Here is an 18,098-nt window from a genome sequence, read left to right as displayed (position 1 = left end):
CAGGGCCCTCTTCTGGCCTGAGCACACACTGCATACATACATGCAGGCAAAACACCCACAGATAAAATAAGCAAATTAATTAATATGAAAAAGAAAGGCCTGTACTGATATTCACTAATAAATTGTTTAAAAAATATTTCAGGGGGCTGGAGAGATGGCTCAGATGTTAAGAACCCTGGCTACTCTTCCAGAGGATTGGAGTTCAATCCCCAGCACCCACATGGAAGCTCATAATTGTCTGTAACTCCAAGATCTGACACCCTCACACAGACAAATGCGCAGGCAAAACACCAATGCACATAAAATAAAAATATATAATTTAAAAAAATATTTCAACTGCCTCCAGTTGGGGCTAGAGAGGCAGCTCAGTTCTTAAGAGCCCTGAGCACAGGCTGCTCTTCCTGAGGACCCAGTTGGATTCCTAGCACCATCGAGGCAGCTCCAAACCGGAATTCCTGTTGAAGGGGATCCGACACCCTTCCCTGCTTCTGAGGGTGCTCACTCTGTGCACAGACACACATGTAACCAAAACAACAAAATACATACAATAAAAAGAAATGAGTCTTTAAAAAAAAATCTTTCAAATGGGCTGGCAAGATGGCTTAGGGGTTAAAGGTACTGCTGCCAAGCCTAGAAACCTGAGTTTTATCCCAAGACCCATATAGTAGAAGAAAGGATTCCTGCAAATTCTTCTCTGATAAATAAATGCAAAATATCTTTAAGTCTTTCAGATGTCTTAAAAATGGGAGAATAAGGGGCCAAGGAAGAGGGTGGATCTATGGGTAAAGGCACCTTGACAACAAGCCTGATGACATGAGTTCAATCCCTGGGTCTCAGCTGGTGGAAGAAAACTGACTCCCGGAAAGACGCCCTCTGAGAGTCACACATGTCATGGTAAATACAAGTGTTTCTCTCTCTCTCTCTCTCTCTCTCTCTCTCTCTCTCTCTCTCTCTCTCTCTCACACACACACACACACACACACACACACACACACACACACACACAGATTAAAGGTGTACACTACCATGTCTAGCCAAAATGATTTTTTTTTGTATTGAACCAGTTTTCTTAAAAAAAAAAAACAAAAAACAAAAAACAAAGATTCAATGGGTTGGTGGTAATGCACACCTTTAATCCCAGCACTCGGGAGGCAGAGGCAGGCGAGTCTGAGGCCAGCCTGGTCTACAAAGTAAGTTCCAGGACAGCCACGGCCGTTACACAGAGAAACCTTGTCTTGAAAAACCAACAACAAACAAGGATTCAAAGAGGGGAAGGAGGAATTGGAGGAGCCAGAGAGGTGGAGGACACCAGGAGAACGCAGTCCACAGAATCAACTAAGCAGGGCTCATAGGGGCTCACAGAGACTCCAGTGGCAATCAGAGCTTGCATGGGTCTGCTAGGTCCTCTGCATATGCTATGGCTTCTGGCTTGGTGTTTTTGGGTGACTCCTGACAATGGGAGTTGGGGTGTGTGTGTCTCTGACTCTTTCACCTGCTCTTGGGACCCTTTTCCTCCTACTGGGGTTGCCTCACCCAACCTTGATGTGAGGGTTTATGCCTGGTCTTATTGTATCTTGTGCCATGTTCAGTTGATGTCCCTAGGAGGCCTGCTCTTTTTTGAAGGGGAAATGGGGGTAGGGTGGAGGGGTGGATCTAGGAGAGAGGGCAAGTGTGGGGGCTAGGAGGAGTGGAAGCTGCAGTCAGGATGTATTGTATGAGAAAAGGATAAATAAAAATTAAAACAAGGACTCAGAAGTCAGGCTGAGTGTTGGCATCCACCTATAATTCTAGCTAGCACTGGGAGGCTGAAGTAGGACTGCTGTTTTGAGGCTAGCCTGCGCTACACAGCAAAATTGTCTCAGGATGAGTATGGCAGTATGCACCTGAAACCTTCAAACTTAGGGGGGAAAGGTGGGAGGATCAGGGGTTCAAGGCCATTTTCAGGTCAGCTGGGTTATAGCAGATGCAGCTCCAAAACAAATATACAAATAAACAAATATTCATGTATTTATTTATTTATTTTTGGTTTTTTGAGACAGGGTTTCTCTGTGTAGCTTTGCGCCTTTCCTGGAACTCACGCTGCAGCCCAGGCTGGCCTCGAACTCACAGAGATCCGCCTGATTCTGCCTCCCAAGTGCTGGGATTAAAGGCATGTACCGCCGCTGCCGCCGCCGCCACCCGGCTTGGTTGTTTTTTTTTTTTTTTTTTTTTGAAACAGGGCCTCACAATGTAACCTTGGCTGACCTAGAACTTGCTATGTAGATCAGGCTGGCCAAAAACTCATAGGGATCTACCTGCTTCTACCTCCCCAGTGTTAGGATTAAAGGTGTGCACCACCACACCCAGCTAAATACATAAAAGAATTTTTTAAAAAGACCCTTGCTGAAGAGATGGCCCAACAGTTAAGAGTGTATACTGCTCTTGCAAGGACTGGAATTCAGTTCCAAGCACATACACTGGGCAGCTCACAAGCACCCATATAAACTCCAGTTCCAGGGCATTTGACATCCTCTGATGGCCTCCTTGGATACTCAAGTGTACAAACCTACACACACACACAGGCACTTGCATGAGCACACACACACACAATTAAAATAAACAGAAAACAGAAAAAAAGCAGAGTACTTATAATAACTTTAATTACACTGATTAACCTAAACTTCAACTGTCACAGAAAGATATTCCATAAATTCAGAAAATACTCAGGCTGTGGTGAACAGACAGGAGCCTTTGAAGAATTCAACGCACTGGATGGAATGTCTCAAGAATTTCACCGTAAGTCTTCTTCTCTGTGAAAGAATCATGGAAGATTCATTTTTAAGTTATACTTTAAAAATTCTATTTCTTGGGCTAGGGATGTGGCTCAGGAATAGAACATTTGCTGAGTGTGTATGAGGTCCCAGGCTTATTCTTCAGCATTCAAAATTAAACAGATACAGGTTAGTTAGGGTGGAGAGCTAGGCTCAGCAGTTAGGAGCACAGGCTGCTCATGACTGTCTGTGACTCCATTTCCAGAGGATCCAGCATCCTCTTCTGTGTATGCACAGACACACACATGGGCAAAACATCCATACACACACACACACACACACACACACACACACACACGATAATGATGATGATATAATTTAAAAAAAAAGATCAAAACAATTCACCTTATTGATGGAAACCCTGATGATGTTGGGTCTCCCCATAATTCATGTTGAAGCTCAGTTCTCAAAGCTTTACACAGAGAAACCCTGTCTCAAAAAACCAAGCCCCCCAAAAGAAGAGGTGGAGCCTTGGAATGTGACTAGGTGGTGAGACGGGGCCATTCGGAATGGACAGTTCTTAGAAAAGACATTTTATATGGACTCGAGATTCTGGTCTACAAAGAAGATGTAGGATGGAGTCCATACAACCAGACAGTACCTGAAGTCATGGACGACAGTAACCAGGAAAAATGAGACACAGTAAACAAAGAGGTTTTTCATTTTTCAATGAACATGAAATACCTTTTTCAGGAAAATCTTCTGGATGTAATTTCATATACCCAAACATGTCATGGTCCTTCACAGCATACAGATAGTTTTGACGTTTTAAAAAAAAATATCCAACAAAGTAAAAGGAAGTAACAAATAGAAGCTGGCGATGCAGACCTGTAATTGACAAATCCCCAAAGCAAAAATCAGTCAAAGTGCATAAAGAATTTCATGTTTATGTTACATCTCAGAGAACACTGCCCCGCCCCACCCCCAGGGTCTCACAGCCCAGGTTGGAGCTGGTACTTCCCTTCTTTCCTCTTCCTACCTTTCTCCCTCACAGAGAACGGCAAGACTCTTCACCAGAGTTGAGTACTCTTCCCCTTTATAGCCTCTTTCCCACCCCCCACCCCGAGTCCATCAATTCTTCTAGGGAAGTAGTTCTCCCCGTCAGGGAGTTTACCCCTTTCAGTGCAGAGCCCCTGCCAGCTTTCACCTGCTCACCTCTTACCCTCACTCTGCACTGGTTATCGCAGTGCCCAGTGACTACATCACATACCTGGTTCAAAAAAATCACCTGGCTGTTGTGGTGAGCACTTTTAATCCCAGCACTTGGGAGACAGGCAGGCCAATTTCTCTGAGTTCCAGTCTAGCCTAGTCTACATACTGAGACTTTGTCTCAAAAAACAAAAAAACAAGCCGGGCGGTGGTGGCGCACGCCTTTAATCCCAGCACTCGGGAGGCAGAGCCAGGCGGATCTCTGTGAGTTCGAGGCCAGCCTGGACTACCAAGTGAGTCCCAGGAAAGGCGCAAAGCTACACAGAGAAACCCTGTCTCGAAAAACCAAAAAAAGAAAAAAAAAAAACAAAACAAAACAAAAAAAAAAAAAAAAACAAACAAACAAAAAAAAAAAATCAAAAGACAAAACCAAAACCAAAAAACCCCTATACATTGGGGGTTACTTAAAAATTTCTTGGGCAAAGCATGCTGTGAGTAGAAACGGTTTAAGAATACTGAGCTAGACCAACCAAGTTTGTATTCAGTAAATGCTATAGAGGAAACCAGTCTTCAGCACCACCATCTCCAAAAGTAATACAAGATGTTGAAGGAATTCAGAAGGTCAGACTTCCAGTCCTAAGTGCTGTGTACATACTATTTTGTTTCTTACAGAGATAGGAAATTTCCTTGGAATTAAATCACTAGTAGGGTAGAGATAGTGTCACACCACAAAGCATATGTTCTTTTTCTTTTTGGAGAAAGGGGCTCACTGTGTGGCCTGGCTGTGTGGAACTCACTCTGTAGACCAGGCTGGCCTCAAACAAAAAGAGATCTGCCTGCCTCTGCCTCCCAGGTGTGAGCCACCACACCTGGCACAAAGCATCTGTTCATCTCCAGCTTCTTGAAGAAAAGCTGGACTGGAAACAATGACGTGCCAGCCCATCTGTACTTTCCATGGAACATTTTTCCTCATATTTGCACCTCTTTTATGCTCCCAAAGTACTCTCTATCACGTGGCTTCTATCAGAGCACACATCTACTACTCCAAGATCAATAACAGATATTTATTTGTATTTCTGACTGACTTGCTTCTTAAGGGCAGTTCTTCACCCCACATTCTTAATATGTACCTCAATGTCTGGCACAGAGAAAAGTTTAGTCAATTCCTTCTCATTCAGCATCTTTTGTGTGTTATGAATCTTATCTATAGAACTCACTGAACTGCCATAACAAACACATTAAGATCCATTATTCTCATTTATTAGATGAGGAAACTGGCAGATTGACCACATGACCTGCCCAAGTGACAGAAAACAATGGAATAAAAATATGTAGTTCTCAAGTGACAGGCTTTGATGAATGTGGTGTGTGTGTGTGTGTGTGTGTGTGTGTGTGTGTGAGAGAGAGAGAGAGAGAGAGAGAGAGATACAAACAAAAAGAGATCATGTCCATCTCATGCTGTCATCTGTCCCCCACATACCCACACACAAATAAATATAACAAAGTTCAAAGGCACCCAAAGTTTCTTCCTTCCTTCCTTCCTTCCTTCCTTCCTTCCTTCCTTCCCTCCTTTCTTTCTTTCTTTTTCTTTCTCTATCTTTGGGATTCTACAGTTCTTAGCACAGTCATTGTGTCAGCTATAACCAATCTTGACTTGAAAGCCAGTGGCATACTAGAATATAAGACTTGCTAGTTTATTGACACTCTCCAGCGTCTAGGAGTTTGCACATATTAGCCCCTTCCCCAGACTTATGAATCACATTAGTATTTTAACAGGATACCTATTCTTGCATGCTTCAAGTCTGTGAAGCACTGGTTCTGAACACACACTAACGCAAGTTCCTCTCCCTAACTCCTTAGTCATGTGACCATGGGCAAACTGCTTTTAACATGTCTTTCCCATGTCTTTTTTTTTTTTTTTTTTTTTTTTAGACCTACAGCCATCACGCTCAGAAGTGTGACAGCATGGAATGTGCAACAGTTTATTAAGCACGAAGTACAGCGCGAACTAACTGTGAGGTCTAGAATTCTCAGCCGCGCCGCTCTTGGGTTCCTTTAATCTGGTTCGGTTCGGTTCTGAGGAGCTCCAGGGGGCACACGGCTAGGCCGGAAAAGCACGCATCCGGGGGTGGACCATGGCGGGCAGCACCCAGCCCCTCCTCCGGGCGGCTCCCGTCTACGCAGCCCTCACCTGCTTGCAACACAGGCCTCCTCCACAACGCGTTATCCAGCAGGCCGGTGCAGTAGCCCAGGAAGCCAATGTAGACAAGCCGCGGGTCGGTGAGCTTGGGCGGGGGCAGGCTCCGGGCCTTATCCGGCAGAAATGTGAAGGGCTCGTTGCCCGGCCGTCCGGTCATCATATTGATGCCGGTTCTACGTGAGGTCTGACCTCAAGACTCCAACTATAAGAAAAACCACGACGACTACCGCCGCCACCGACACCGTTCTCCTCCGAGCTCCGGGCTGAAGGGCATAGCGTACGGCGGTGCAGCGTCCAAAAGCCTCCCCGCGTGCGCAGCCTTAGGGACACCTGCACACGAGGTTCCGGGCAACTAAGTGGCCCACAATCCGTGAAGGCTGCCGCTAACACTGGAGTGAGGGTTTGGGGGCAGATGCCAATCCAGTCCAGGGATACAGCAGATGACCCGAAGTGGGCAAAGACGAGGAGACACTGATATTTATTTTTGCCCACTTCTCACATAGGAAAAATTTCCCCAATTCTCCCTCATCTGCCCGCCCCCCTCCATGGCTCTTCAGAAAGATTGTATTCAACAAACACCCACAAGTGGTCGTGATGGATAGTTTATTGAGTGTTCCCTAAAGGATTAAGGAGTGAAAGAAAGAAGGTATCTGTAACGTTCTGTCAAGCAATTGCCTAGTCTCTGCTCACCTTCCTAGAATAAGGGACATTTCCAGATTTGAACAGTTCCTTTTTGAAAGCCCTTCCTGATACTAAACTAAAATGCCTTCGTGTTCCGTCCATTATTGGTGGCATTTAGCATTTTATCCAGAAGAATGCTCATTAAACCATAGGTCAATACTAATATATATGCATGGAAGACCTGAGTGCTAGTCAGAGGTGGTGGCACAAGCCTTTGACCCCAGTAGGCGGATCTCTGGGAGTTCCAGGCCAGCCTGGTCTACAAAGCGAGTTCCAGGACAGCCAGGGCAGTTACACAGAGAAATCTTGTCAAAAAAAAAAAAAAAAAAAAGAAAAGAAAAGAAAGAAAGAAAGAAAGAAAGAAAGAAAGAAAGAAAGAAAGAAAGAAAGAAAGAAAGAAAGAAAGAAGAAAAAGACCTGAGTGCTAAATACCAGCCCAGAGTAAATTGTGGGGATGTTCCCCCATTTTTGCGCTCTCCTTGAGAAAAATTCAGGGAGACACCCAGAGAAAAGCATCAGAGCGTGTGAGTGAAGCTCTATTAAAAGAATAGTTGTATGTGACCCGTAACCCTAGCAGCTGGCAAGCAGGATGGTCATCCTTGGGTACATGAGTCCCTGTCTAAAATTTTTTTTAATAAATAGACAAAAGCAACACAGTTTCATCAACACGTGCAGAGCTTGGGTGAGAGGAAGGGAAAAGGAGACGACATGGAGATGACATGGAGGGCCTGGGAGTCTACATAACCGCTATATCAGTCCTGTAATTAGAAGGTTAAATGGTTGTCTTTCCCCTGTATCTGTGTTCAGCGCTGGTTTGAACTGGAAGTTATTTCTTCCTTCTTGAGATTTGCTCACGGTTTTTCATTTGTCCCCACAGAGCCTGCTAGCTAATTATCCTGTTGTAAGGAAAGGAGGAAGGGGGCTTAAAAGAAGAAGGGCCGGAGTGTCCTATTAGGGCGCCCAAGGAAAAGAGTGAGACCCCTTTCCATGGCTCCAGCACTCACCTCTAATGTCTGCCTAACCAAAGACCGGGACTGTCAGGCCTGGTGGAACAGCCACTCGGGCGGGCAGATACACTTGGTTTGGGTTTTTGAGACAGGGTCTTCTCATGCCTCTGTGTAGCACTAACTGACCTGGAATTTGCTGTTTAGACCATGTGATCTTCAAATTAGTGGTTAGCCTCCTGTCTCTCCCCGCTGAGTGCTGGGATTAGAGCCCTATACAGCTCTGCTCACTTTCACCCTATCAAGAGAATTCTTCCTGACAAAAAAATGTACCCCTGAACTGAAATATTTTAAGTAAATATTTTCAAGTAGAAATTATTTGAGAAAGCATATTAGAATATTGTTGTTTTTGCTTCTTTGATGGGCCTGCCACCCAGCTTCCAAACAAATCAACACGGAGGCTTATTCTTAATTATGAATGAGTGGCCTTAGCTTGGCTTGTTTCTTGCCAGCTTTTCTTAATTTTAAATTAACCTGTCTTTTGCTTCTGGGCTTTTTTTTTTTTAGCCTTTCTCTATTTTTATATACCTTTCTTTTTTACTCTGTGGCTTGCTGTGTAGCTGGGTGGCTGGCTCCTGGAGTCCTCCTCCTTCTCTGGCTCCTTCTTTCCTCTCAGAGTTCTCCCTTTTTTTTTTTTTTTAAGATTTATTTATTATGTATACAGTGTTCTGCATGTATGCCTGCAGGCCAGAAGAGGGCACCAGATCTCATTACAGATGGTTGTGAGCCACCATGTGGTTGCTGGGAATTGAACTCAGGACCTCTGGAAGAGCAGTCAGTGTGCTTAACCTCTGAGCCATCTCTCCAGCCCCCAGAGTCCTCCTTCTATATATTATCTCTGCCTACCAGCCCCACCTATCCTTTCGCCTGCCTAGCTATTGGCTGTTCAGTTCTTTATTAGACCATCACGTGTTTTAGACAGGCACAGTAACACAGCTTCACAGAGTTAAACAAATGCAACATAAACAAAAGTAACACATCTTAAAATAATATTCTACAACATTAGAATTTTCCTGGAGTGCACCAAATGATTTGAAAGTTCACATCTTATGGCCCAGTAATTACACATCTCATAATCTGTTCTATAGAATAATAAAACATTGCAGCCGGGTGGCAGTGGCTCATGCCTTAATCCCAATACTAGGGAGGCAGAGGCAGGCGGATCTCTGTGAGTTAGAGGCCAGCCTGGAGAGAGCTCCAGGAAAGGCGCAAAGCTACACAGAGAAACCCTGTCTCGGGAAAAAAAAAAAAAAAAAAAAAAAAAAACATTGCATGGTGTGTTGGCTCACATCTATAATCCCGACACCTGGGGGCAGAGGAAACAGTTCTAAAAGTGGAGATCAGTTTTGACAACAGAGTGAGGCCCTGTCTCAAACAAAACAAAACAAAGAACAAACCAGGGGTCCGGAGATAGCAGTGATAGGACACTTGCTGAGTGTGGCTAAGCCCGAGTTCCACCCTCAGTTCACAAACACAGGCAGAACAAAAACTATTAACATGAAAAATCATTTCTGCATTTTTTTGAGATAGGGTCTTGAGTGCAGGAGAGATGCTTCAGTGGTTAAGAGTGCTTTCTGATCTTCCAGAGGACCAGCACCCACATTGTTGACTTATAAGTGCTTGTAACTCCAGCTCCAGAAAATCATAGGCCTTCCTGCAGCCTCTGGGCCATATACACACAGACATGCACATATGGTGATACTTTATTTGTACTGAAATGTGATTTTATTTGTATGTTAATAAATAAAGTTGCCTGGGGGTCAGAGCTAATAGTAAGCCATAGCAGAGCTGGGCATTGGTGGTGCATGCCTTTAATCCCAGCACTTGGTAGGCAGAGCTAGGTAGATCTCTGTGTGGTCAAGGATACAGCCAGCATTGGAGACACATGCCTTTAATCAGAATACCAACCATAGAAGACCTGGAGGTCTGTACAGACAGGCAGTGACGAGGCAGTCATGTGGTTGGGTTTACAACCAATGAGAAGGCACAACAGAAAGTCTATATAATGACAAACACACAGGAAGTAGGTTTCTCTTGGCTGAAGAGGATCGCTGAAAGAGGAAGGGTAAGGCTCTTAGCTCTGACCTCTTGGGCTTTTATCTTTGCATTGGCTCTGTGTTTCTTATTTAATAAGACAGTTACTTCTACACAGACACATAATAAAAACAAAGCCCAAGCTGGCCTCAAACACACTATGTAACTGAGACTGGCTTTGCACTCCTGACCTCCTGCCTCTGCCTCCCACAAACTGGGATCGGAGGTGTGTATCAGCACACCCGGTTTGCAGAGTGACTTCTTATTGTTGTTTTGCTTTGCTTTTTGCCACAGTGTTTATTTTTAAATTACACCAAGAGAATGAAAGCCACCAAAAATATTCTCCAGAAAGAATTCCGAATAATTAAACTACTAAACAAACACACACTTACACTATCACACATATTCTTGAACACACTAAGGGTCAGCTTCTCATTTGGGTGTAAGGGGCTCTGTAATGGCGGTTCACCCACCCATCCCCAGCACACCACTCCCACAATCCTCTGGGCCTCAATCTCAGACTTAATTTTTTTGACATGTATCTAGTATGTGTTTGTGCATGTGCACATGTGCCATGGACATATGTGGTGGACATATGACAACTTTTGGGAGTTTGTTCTCTCCTTTGATTCCCTGTGGGTTCTGGGGACCAAATGAAGGTTGTCAAGCTTAGTGATGTGTGCCTTTACACATTGGACCATCTCACCTGCCTGATTTATTTATTTTTTCCAAGACAGGGTTTCTCTATGTAGCCCTGGCTGTCCTGGAACTCACTATGTTGACCAGGCTGGACTTGAACTCAGAGATCACCTGCCTCTGCCTCCTGAGTGTTGGGACTAAACTCATCACCATTCTTGTGGTGGTTTGAAAGAAAATGGCCCCCCAAAAGAGTGGCACTGTTAGGAAGTATAGTCTTGTTGGAAGAAGTGTGAAGGTGGGCTCTGAGGTCTCTTTTCTCAAGTTTCACTCAGTGTGACAGCTGACTTCCTGTTGCCTGCCTATGAAAATGTAGGACTCTCAGCTCTAGTACATGTCTGCCTGCATGCTGCCCATGTTCCCCATAATGATGGGCTGAACCTCTGAACTGTAAGCAGCCACCACAACTAAATGTTTCCTTTGTAAGAGTTGCCATGGTCACGGTGTCTTTTCATAGCAATAAAAACCCAAACTGAGACAACTGTCCAGCTCCGATTTTTTTAAAGTAAAAAATTGAGAAGAAATTTACATAGTAATACATACTTGTAGTCTCAGCACTTGAGAAGTGGAAGCAGGATGATTCAGAGTTCAGGAGTATTCTCAGCTACATAGTGAGTTCAGGGTCAGCCTGACCAACACAGGGAGATCGTGTGTCAGCACATAAACAATTGAGTGCTGAGGATGGAGGCCTCATCCTAGCAAGGAAAGCTAGTTAGAGATGAGGAGAAGGAGGAAGGAAAGGGCCTTTCTCTCCGGGTTCTGGTTGTCTCTTGGCTGACACCGAGGAACTCGACATAACTGACCAGTCTACCTGAAAAAAAAAAAAGTACATACATCTTTTTTATAAACAAGATCTTAAAAAGGATTTTATTTATTTTTCTTTTTTCTTTTTATGTATTTACTATATTAAAAAGGAACATAGTAAAAATGCTCTGGTATAAATATTTTTCACAGAATAAATTCTTAATTTGCAGTGACCGAGCAACAGGATCTTGAAACAAGGAAGTTTTGTTAAAAAAATTTCAAAATTATAATCCTTGTCATCAAACATTTTGCCATTTTATCTGTGTATTAACATCATTGTTACTCTAAAAAGAATTTTCATCAACACTGTTTTTTATGTAAAAATATACATGTAGATGATATTTAACCTCCTGAGTGACTAATCATACATCAAATACAATTTGATGAAAGAATTTTAAAGTTCTTAGAATGAACTAGTATAGATTTATAATGTATGTTCAATTGTGATAAAATTCAAGAGCATACCACAGAATTTGTACTTAAATTCTGAGTTAGAAAATATGATTTATCCCCTAAGCAAAACCAATAAACTGTTTTAAATAAACTTAATAAAATGGATTACTGAGAAGTCCTATTTTCTCATTTATTAATAAAATGCAGATAGTCATTTCAGACTACCAACTTGGATGTTTCCTATTATAGACACCAAAAAGATTTCATTACCAAGAAATTTCTTGCAACACAAAAGGGTGAGATAATTAAAATATTTGCTTTATAATAAACCAATCTATACAATTCATCATTCCTAGGCTGAAATGACTGGAATGGCGGCCCATTCTCTTGTGTAAAATCCTTCTCTTCTGAAACCCTGAGGGAAGGTATTTTTTTTTTCCAAGACAGGGTGTAGTTTTGGTGCCTTTCCTGGAACTCACTCTGCAGACGAGGCTGGCCTCAAACTCACAGAGATCGCCTGGCTCTGCCTCCCGAGTGCTGGAATTAAGAGTGTGTGCCACTGCTGCCCGGCTGAGGGAAGGTAATTGAAGTAACAAATGTGGAGCCACAGTTCCCAGTTCTCTATGAAACTGTGCTGGCTTAAATTTTTTTCCTTTCCCAAAGACAGGTGGAAAATTGTGGGGCTACTCTGTACAGTTTTTAAAAGTACTTCCAGAACAACTTAATTAGAAGGGACTAAAATGGCCCTGTAAGCAATGTCCTTGGAATGCTTGTTAGAGATGAGGGCCATTTCCCACCTCTACTACTGTCCCTGTGTTATCACAGACATGGCTCCAGCCATTATGATCCCTGTCGTCAGAGTAGAAATCCTCTCGGCCTCCTCTGTAATGATAGTCAGACCCATGATCAGAGGAGCGCTGCTCACGGCTATAGTGTCTATCTCCTGGTTAGGGGTGAGAATTCCGTCTTTTTACGCTGTAATGACAGTGCATCTTGGTGCCACTGGGAGCTGGAAGACTGGTTAAAGCTGTGAGTGTGTGATTCACCTGATGGCGAAGATCCCAACTGATCTGCATGTGCAGAACCAAGTTTCCCAACACATGACATCTGTCTGAAAACATTGTTCACCACTGCTTGCCGCTGATAATCTTCTGGAGAAGAGAAGGACCTCTGGACCATCTGTGCTGATGGAGTTATATTACCCACCGTCCTTTCATAGCTGTTAGGAGATGTGGAGGTAGAGCTTGAATTTCCAACATGATGCTGGGGATATGACACAGTGGCATCCTGAGAGGAGTGACTACCTCCTGATCTAAACTGAATTTTGATAGGCCTCTTGAAAAGTTTGATGAGAAGATTCATGGTGTAAGGAACAGACACTTTGTGTTTGAAATTCACAAATGCAAACTGTTTCAGTTTGCCATCTTTATCTTTTGGGATTTTCACCTTTATGACTCGCCCAGCCTGGTGGAACAGCTCGAAGAGGAGCTCCTCTGTCACCCTGGTCTTCGGGTTGCCCATGAATAGAGTGCAGTCGGCCCCGCGGCTGCCGCCCCCACCTCCACGTCACTTCCAGTCTCGGGCCTAGTCTGGCAGTTCACAGCCAATAGGCTGGCCGACCCACCGACCAACCCTACTGCACATCTCAGGAAGACTGGATTTTATTTTAATTGTGTGTGTGTGTGTGTGTGTGTGTGTGTGTGTGTGTGTGTGTGTGTGTGTGTAAGTGCCCATCGAGGCCAGAAGAGGGCACTGGATTCCTGGAACTGGAATACTCACAAGCAGTTTATGAGGGGGGAACTGAACTAGGATCTTCTGCAAAAATAATATGGACTCTCAACCACCAAGTCATCTCTCCAGGCTCACAAACAATACTGTTAAAATGCTTAATGAACCAGGCCTGAAGTCCAAACTCCTTGCATGTACAAGGGTCCTGTATCAGTACATCTCCCAGCCCCCCCCCCTCCTTTTCCATCTGTGAGCTACACAGTGTACCTGGTAAACCTGTTCAGGGACAGAGTGTTGCAGAATATTCCTTTACACTGTGTGAAGATGTGTCACTGTGATTGGTTTAATAAAGCACTGAATGGTCAGCTGCTAGGCAGGAAGGGGTTAGGTGGGACTTCCGGGGACAGAGAAGACTCGGGGAAGAAGAAAGGTAGAGTCACCAGCCAGACTCGGAGAAAGCGGCACGAGCCGTAGAGACCTGAGGTAAGGAGGCACGTGACAGATCATAGATTAAAATAAATGGGTGAACTTAAGTTATAAGAGCTAGTGGGACAAGCTAAGGCCAAGCTCTCATAATTAATAAGTCTCCATGTTGTTAGTTGGGAGCTGGCAGTACAGAGAAAGACTTGCTACAACAGAGTTCTTTGGATAAGTAAATATACCAGTGATGCTGGAGGTGGAGCATAAGGCCCTGGGTTCAACCCTGAGCACCACATAAACTGGGTGTGAAACCTGGACAAACTCAGGCTGCCTTTTCTTTGTGTGTCATTTTTATTGTTGGGTTTTAAGACAGGTTCTCGTGTTTTCCAAGATGGCCTCAAACTTGCTATGTAGTTGAGGCTGACTTTGAATTCTGGATCTTCCCGACTCTAACTTTCAAGTGTTGAGATTACAGTCATGTGCCACAATGCCCAAGTATAAACTATTTTATTTTTAAATTGTGTGTGTGTGTGTGTGTGTGTGTCTGTGTGTGTGTGTCTGTGTGTGTGTGTGTGTGTGTGTAGGTGGTGGGGAAAGTATGTGCATGTGAGCGCATATACTGAGGCCCTAAGACAGCATCAGATTCTCTGGAGCTGGGATTATAGGTGGTTGTGAGCCACCCACTGTGGGTGCTGGGGACTGAACTCAGGTCCTCTGGAAGAGCAGTATACACTCTTAACTGCTGAGCCATCATTTTACTGACCCCCCCCCACTCCTAACATTTTTTTCTGAGGTCTTGTCTCTGCCACCATGCCCAGCTTTAATTTTTTTAAAGTTACATTTTACTTTTGTGTATATGTGTGTGGGTGGATGTCAGAAGGTGGATCTCTGTGAGTTTGAAGCCAGCCTGGTTACACAGAGAATCCCAGGACAGCCAGGGCTACATCGTGAGACCGCGTCTCAAAAGAAAACGAAACTGCTGCTTTACCTTCCTCATGGTGTGTGTGCTTTAAACCACGAGCAGCTTGCTACTAAGGCCACAGCCTGGGGGAACCCCCCCCCCCCCCATGGTCTTGTTGCTGCCTCCACAGGTAGCTTTAACTAAATCTCTAGCTAATAAAACTCAAGATTCAAAGGCTGGGGCAAAGCCCTGCGAGCTCAGAGTTAGAGTAGCATCTGGCTGACCTTCCCTCTGAGCGGCGACCGGAAGCCACTCTCCTTCCACGCTGCCCTGATTAAAAAACCACGCTAGGCTCCTCCCTGCTGCCCCTGTCAACTGGTTGCGACCCCGTCTCTCTGAGCCCAGGTTAACTTTATTAACGCAAATGCAACACATCTTTGCCTAGACAAATATTCCAGAACACAAAACAAGAGGGTGAGCACCCACTATCTGCCAAGTTTAAAAGTATGAATGCTAGCGGGGTACAGTGCCCGGAAAAGAATATTCCGGTATTCCGGGCACGATAGTCTAGGGACTGGTCTGTGTTGGTGGCAAAGGTGTATTCCTGTTTTTTTTTTTTTTTTTTTTTTTTTTTTTTTTTTTTTTAACCATGTCAGGGGTTGACTTACATTGACTAGGAAAAGAATTATGAAGCTAAATACTGACAACAGATCATTGTGTGGAGCCCAGCACCAACCGAAGCATCGCCAGCGCAACCCCTGCACCTGAGGCTCAGGGAACTTGGAGGAGGAGGGGGCAGATTGTGAGAGCCAGAGGAAGAGGGGCCTGCTGGGAGATGTCGTCTAGAAACGCCAGGGAAGCTACACCCATGATGTCTCATCAACATGGCCACCTAAATAAGCCCTGAGCCAGGGGGACACCCACAGACATGTTAACACGGAAAGAGTCAATCTCACAGTCCCCAAGCCCAGACCAAGAACTGCACACAGCTATTGAACTCTGAGAGTGGAGAGGACAGTTTTCCTCAAGGAAGAGCGCACCAGTGGGTGATCCAATACCAAGTGGTCAATCCCTGAAAACAGCCACACAAGTAACATTACATGGGCAGACACACATATATTTACACATTTAGGAGTGTGTGTGTGACAAGTGACAGAGACCAGCATGGAAGTGGTACACAGATGTGCACAGACGTGCATGCAGACAAAATAATCATACACACACAAGTAAATAAAAACAACAAAAACAAAGCAAAAAAATTGAGGCCAGAGGTCATAATTTGATTGTGGGGGTATGTGGGAGGGGCTGGAGGGAGGGAAGAAAAAAAGAGGGAAACAATGTATTTTAATTTCAAGAAAATTTTTAAAAATTAAAAAAAAATAGACCAAAGCGCACTTGCTTTGGTGGGAGTGGGGAGGAGCTCGGACTGCTCTGCCAAGCTCAGGAAATCCCCACGGCAGGCGGGCCTCTCCCCACAGCAGGCGGGCCTCTCACTCTGCCAACCTTCAGAGCAAGTCTACAAACCGTAATTTAATTTGCACTGGCATGGAATCCAAGTTGATCATGCCAGGTGTGTGCGTGCGTGCGTGCGTGCGTGCGTGCGTCCACTCTCTTGCACACACACACACATACATGCATGCACACACAGAAAACACAAGTCAGGCATGGTGGCACACGCCCTTAACCCCAGCACTGGGAGGCAGAGACAAGAGGAGCTTTGTGAGTTCAAAGACAGCTTGGTCTACATAGGGAACCCCACGACAGCCAGGGACAGACCTTGTCTCAAAAACAAACAAATAAAAAAACCTTTCACTTTTAGGTCTTTTAAATGGTGGTGGTACACTTGGTTTCTTGTGTTAGCTTATAGTAGTGTTTTTTGTTGTTGTTGAGACAAACAAGGGCTTCCTACGTAGCTTTGGCTGGCCTGAACTCAAGAGATCCTCCTGCCTGTTTTGTTTTTAAATTATATTTGTTTGTGTGTTTCACATGGCACATACAGAGGTCAGAGGGAAACTTTCAGGAGTCACTCTTGCCGTCCGTCCATGACTTCTGGGGATCGACAGAACTCAGGTGGCGGGGTCTGTGGCAGACACCTTTACCGTCATCTTGATAGCCCTATTTTGCTCTTTTACTTGAGTCAGGATTTTCATGTAGCTCAGGCTGGCCTCAACCTCACGATGCAGCCATGGATGCCCTTTAACTTCTGATCCTCTGGCCTCTACCTAAATGTTGGGACCTGTGTTGAAAGTCTAGACTCTCTTGTGTGAGCTGAGGAAAACAGGTAAAATAATACAGCTATTCATGGCAGCAGACCCGAGACAGCGGGAGCATATGTGGGAGATGGAAAGGAAGAGGAGAACAGAGGACTCAGATAAACAGCAACTGATAAACACCGAACATTTAAAACACATTTCAGGCTGGGCCAGGCACAGTGGCAAATGGCTATAATACCATCGCTCAGGAAGCTGAGGCAGGCAGAGCTCTGTAAATTCAAGGCTAGCCTGGTCTACATATTAAGTTCCAGGCCAGCCAGGGCTACACAATGAGACTGTCTTAACCATACCCCCCAACCCCCACCAAAGTTTCAAGTCTTCTTTTATACAATCATTTTAGAGATAAAGACACCATGGTAAAGAATGGTTAAATAATTTTCAAGATGGCTGTGAGTTAAGGTGCTTGCTACTAAATAATTGGCGTTCAACCACAGTACCCACAAAATCACTACGCTGTACTAGGTTTACTATTTACACACACACATATATAAATATATGCAAACAAAACAGCTTGTTATTTTTGTGTGTGATGCTGGGACTGAGCACACGGTGCGAAGGGGATGGGGAAGCTAGAGGCATGCCTTCCTTCCCCTTTGGTACAATCGCCATCTTTACTGCTCAAACAACAGACAATGCACAGGACTGGATCAGCACGCCAAGACGACACTGACTTTGGACTTTCTTGGTTCTGTACTGGAGAATGGATAAATACGTTTAAAAGTTCCTGTGTCAGCTAGTGTTGGCTGAATTTGAGTGTGTAGCACACGGTAGGAAAACTAAGGACCTAGATGGCGTGTATATGTAGTAGCCTCAAGAAAAGGGAGAAAAGGAGGCTGGAGAGATGGTTCATTGGTTGGGAACAATGGCTGCTCTTGCAGAGGACCAAAGTTTGGTTCTCAGCTTCCAGACCATGTGGCTCACACCACCTGCAACTCCAGTTCCAGGGGATTCAACATCGTCTTCTGGTTTAGACACCAAACGCACATGTGGTATACATATATACAC

The 18,098-nt window shown here is 44.5% G+C and overlaps 1 protein-coding gene and 1 pseudogene across 1 annotated transcript; both read right to left on the bottom strand.

Moving 5' to 3' along the window:
• Positions 1-2,622: 2,622 nt before the first annotated feature.
• Positions 2,623-6,450, bottom strand: Ndufc2 (NADH:ubiquinone oxidoreductase subunit C2). Its single transcript, XM_006979894.4, has 3 exons — positions 6,151-6,450; positions 3,495-3,638; positions 2,623-2,789 (listed from the first exon to the last, which is right to left on the bottom strand). Exons 1-3 carry the CDS (start codon positions 6,317-6,319, stop codon positions 2,740-2,742), a joined length of 363 nt encoding a protein of 120 aa, XP_006979956.1. The 5' UTR covers positions 6,320-6,450; the 3' UTR covers positions 2,623-2,739.
• A 6,134-nt stretch (positions 6,451-12,584) lies between these two features.
• LOC102908657 (RNA-binding protein 7 pseudogene) lies at positions 12,585-18,049 on the bottom strand (annotated as a pseudogene).
• Between the last annotated feature and the right edge of the window lie 49 nt (positions 18,050-18,098).

The sequence above is a fragment of the Peromyscus maniculatus genome, chromosome 1 (genome assembly GCF_049852395.1).
Source record: "Peromyscus maniculatus bairdii isolate BWxNUB_F1_BW_parent chromosome 1, HU_Pman_BW_mat_3.1, whole genome shotgun sequence".
NCBI classification, from domain to species: Eukaryota; Metazoa; Chordata; class Mammalia; order Rodentia; family Cricetidae; genus Peromyscus; species Peromyscus maniculatus.
Note: the sequence above shows the minus strand (reverse complement) of the source record. Positions and strands in the feature narration are given on the sequence as shown.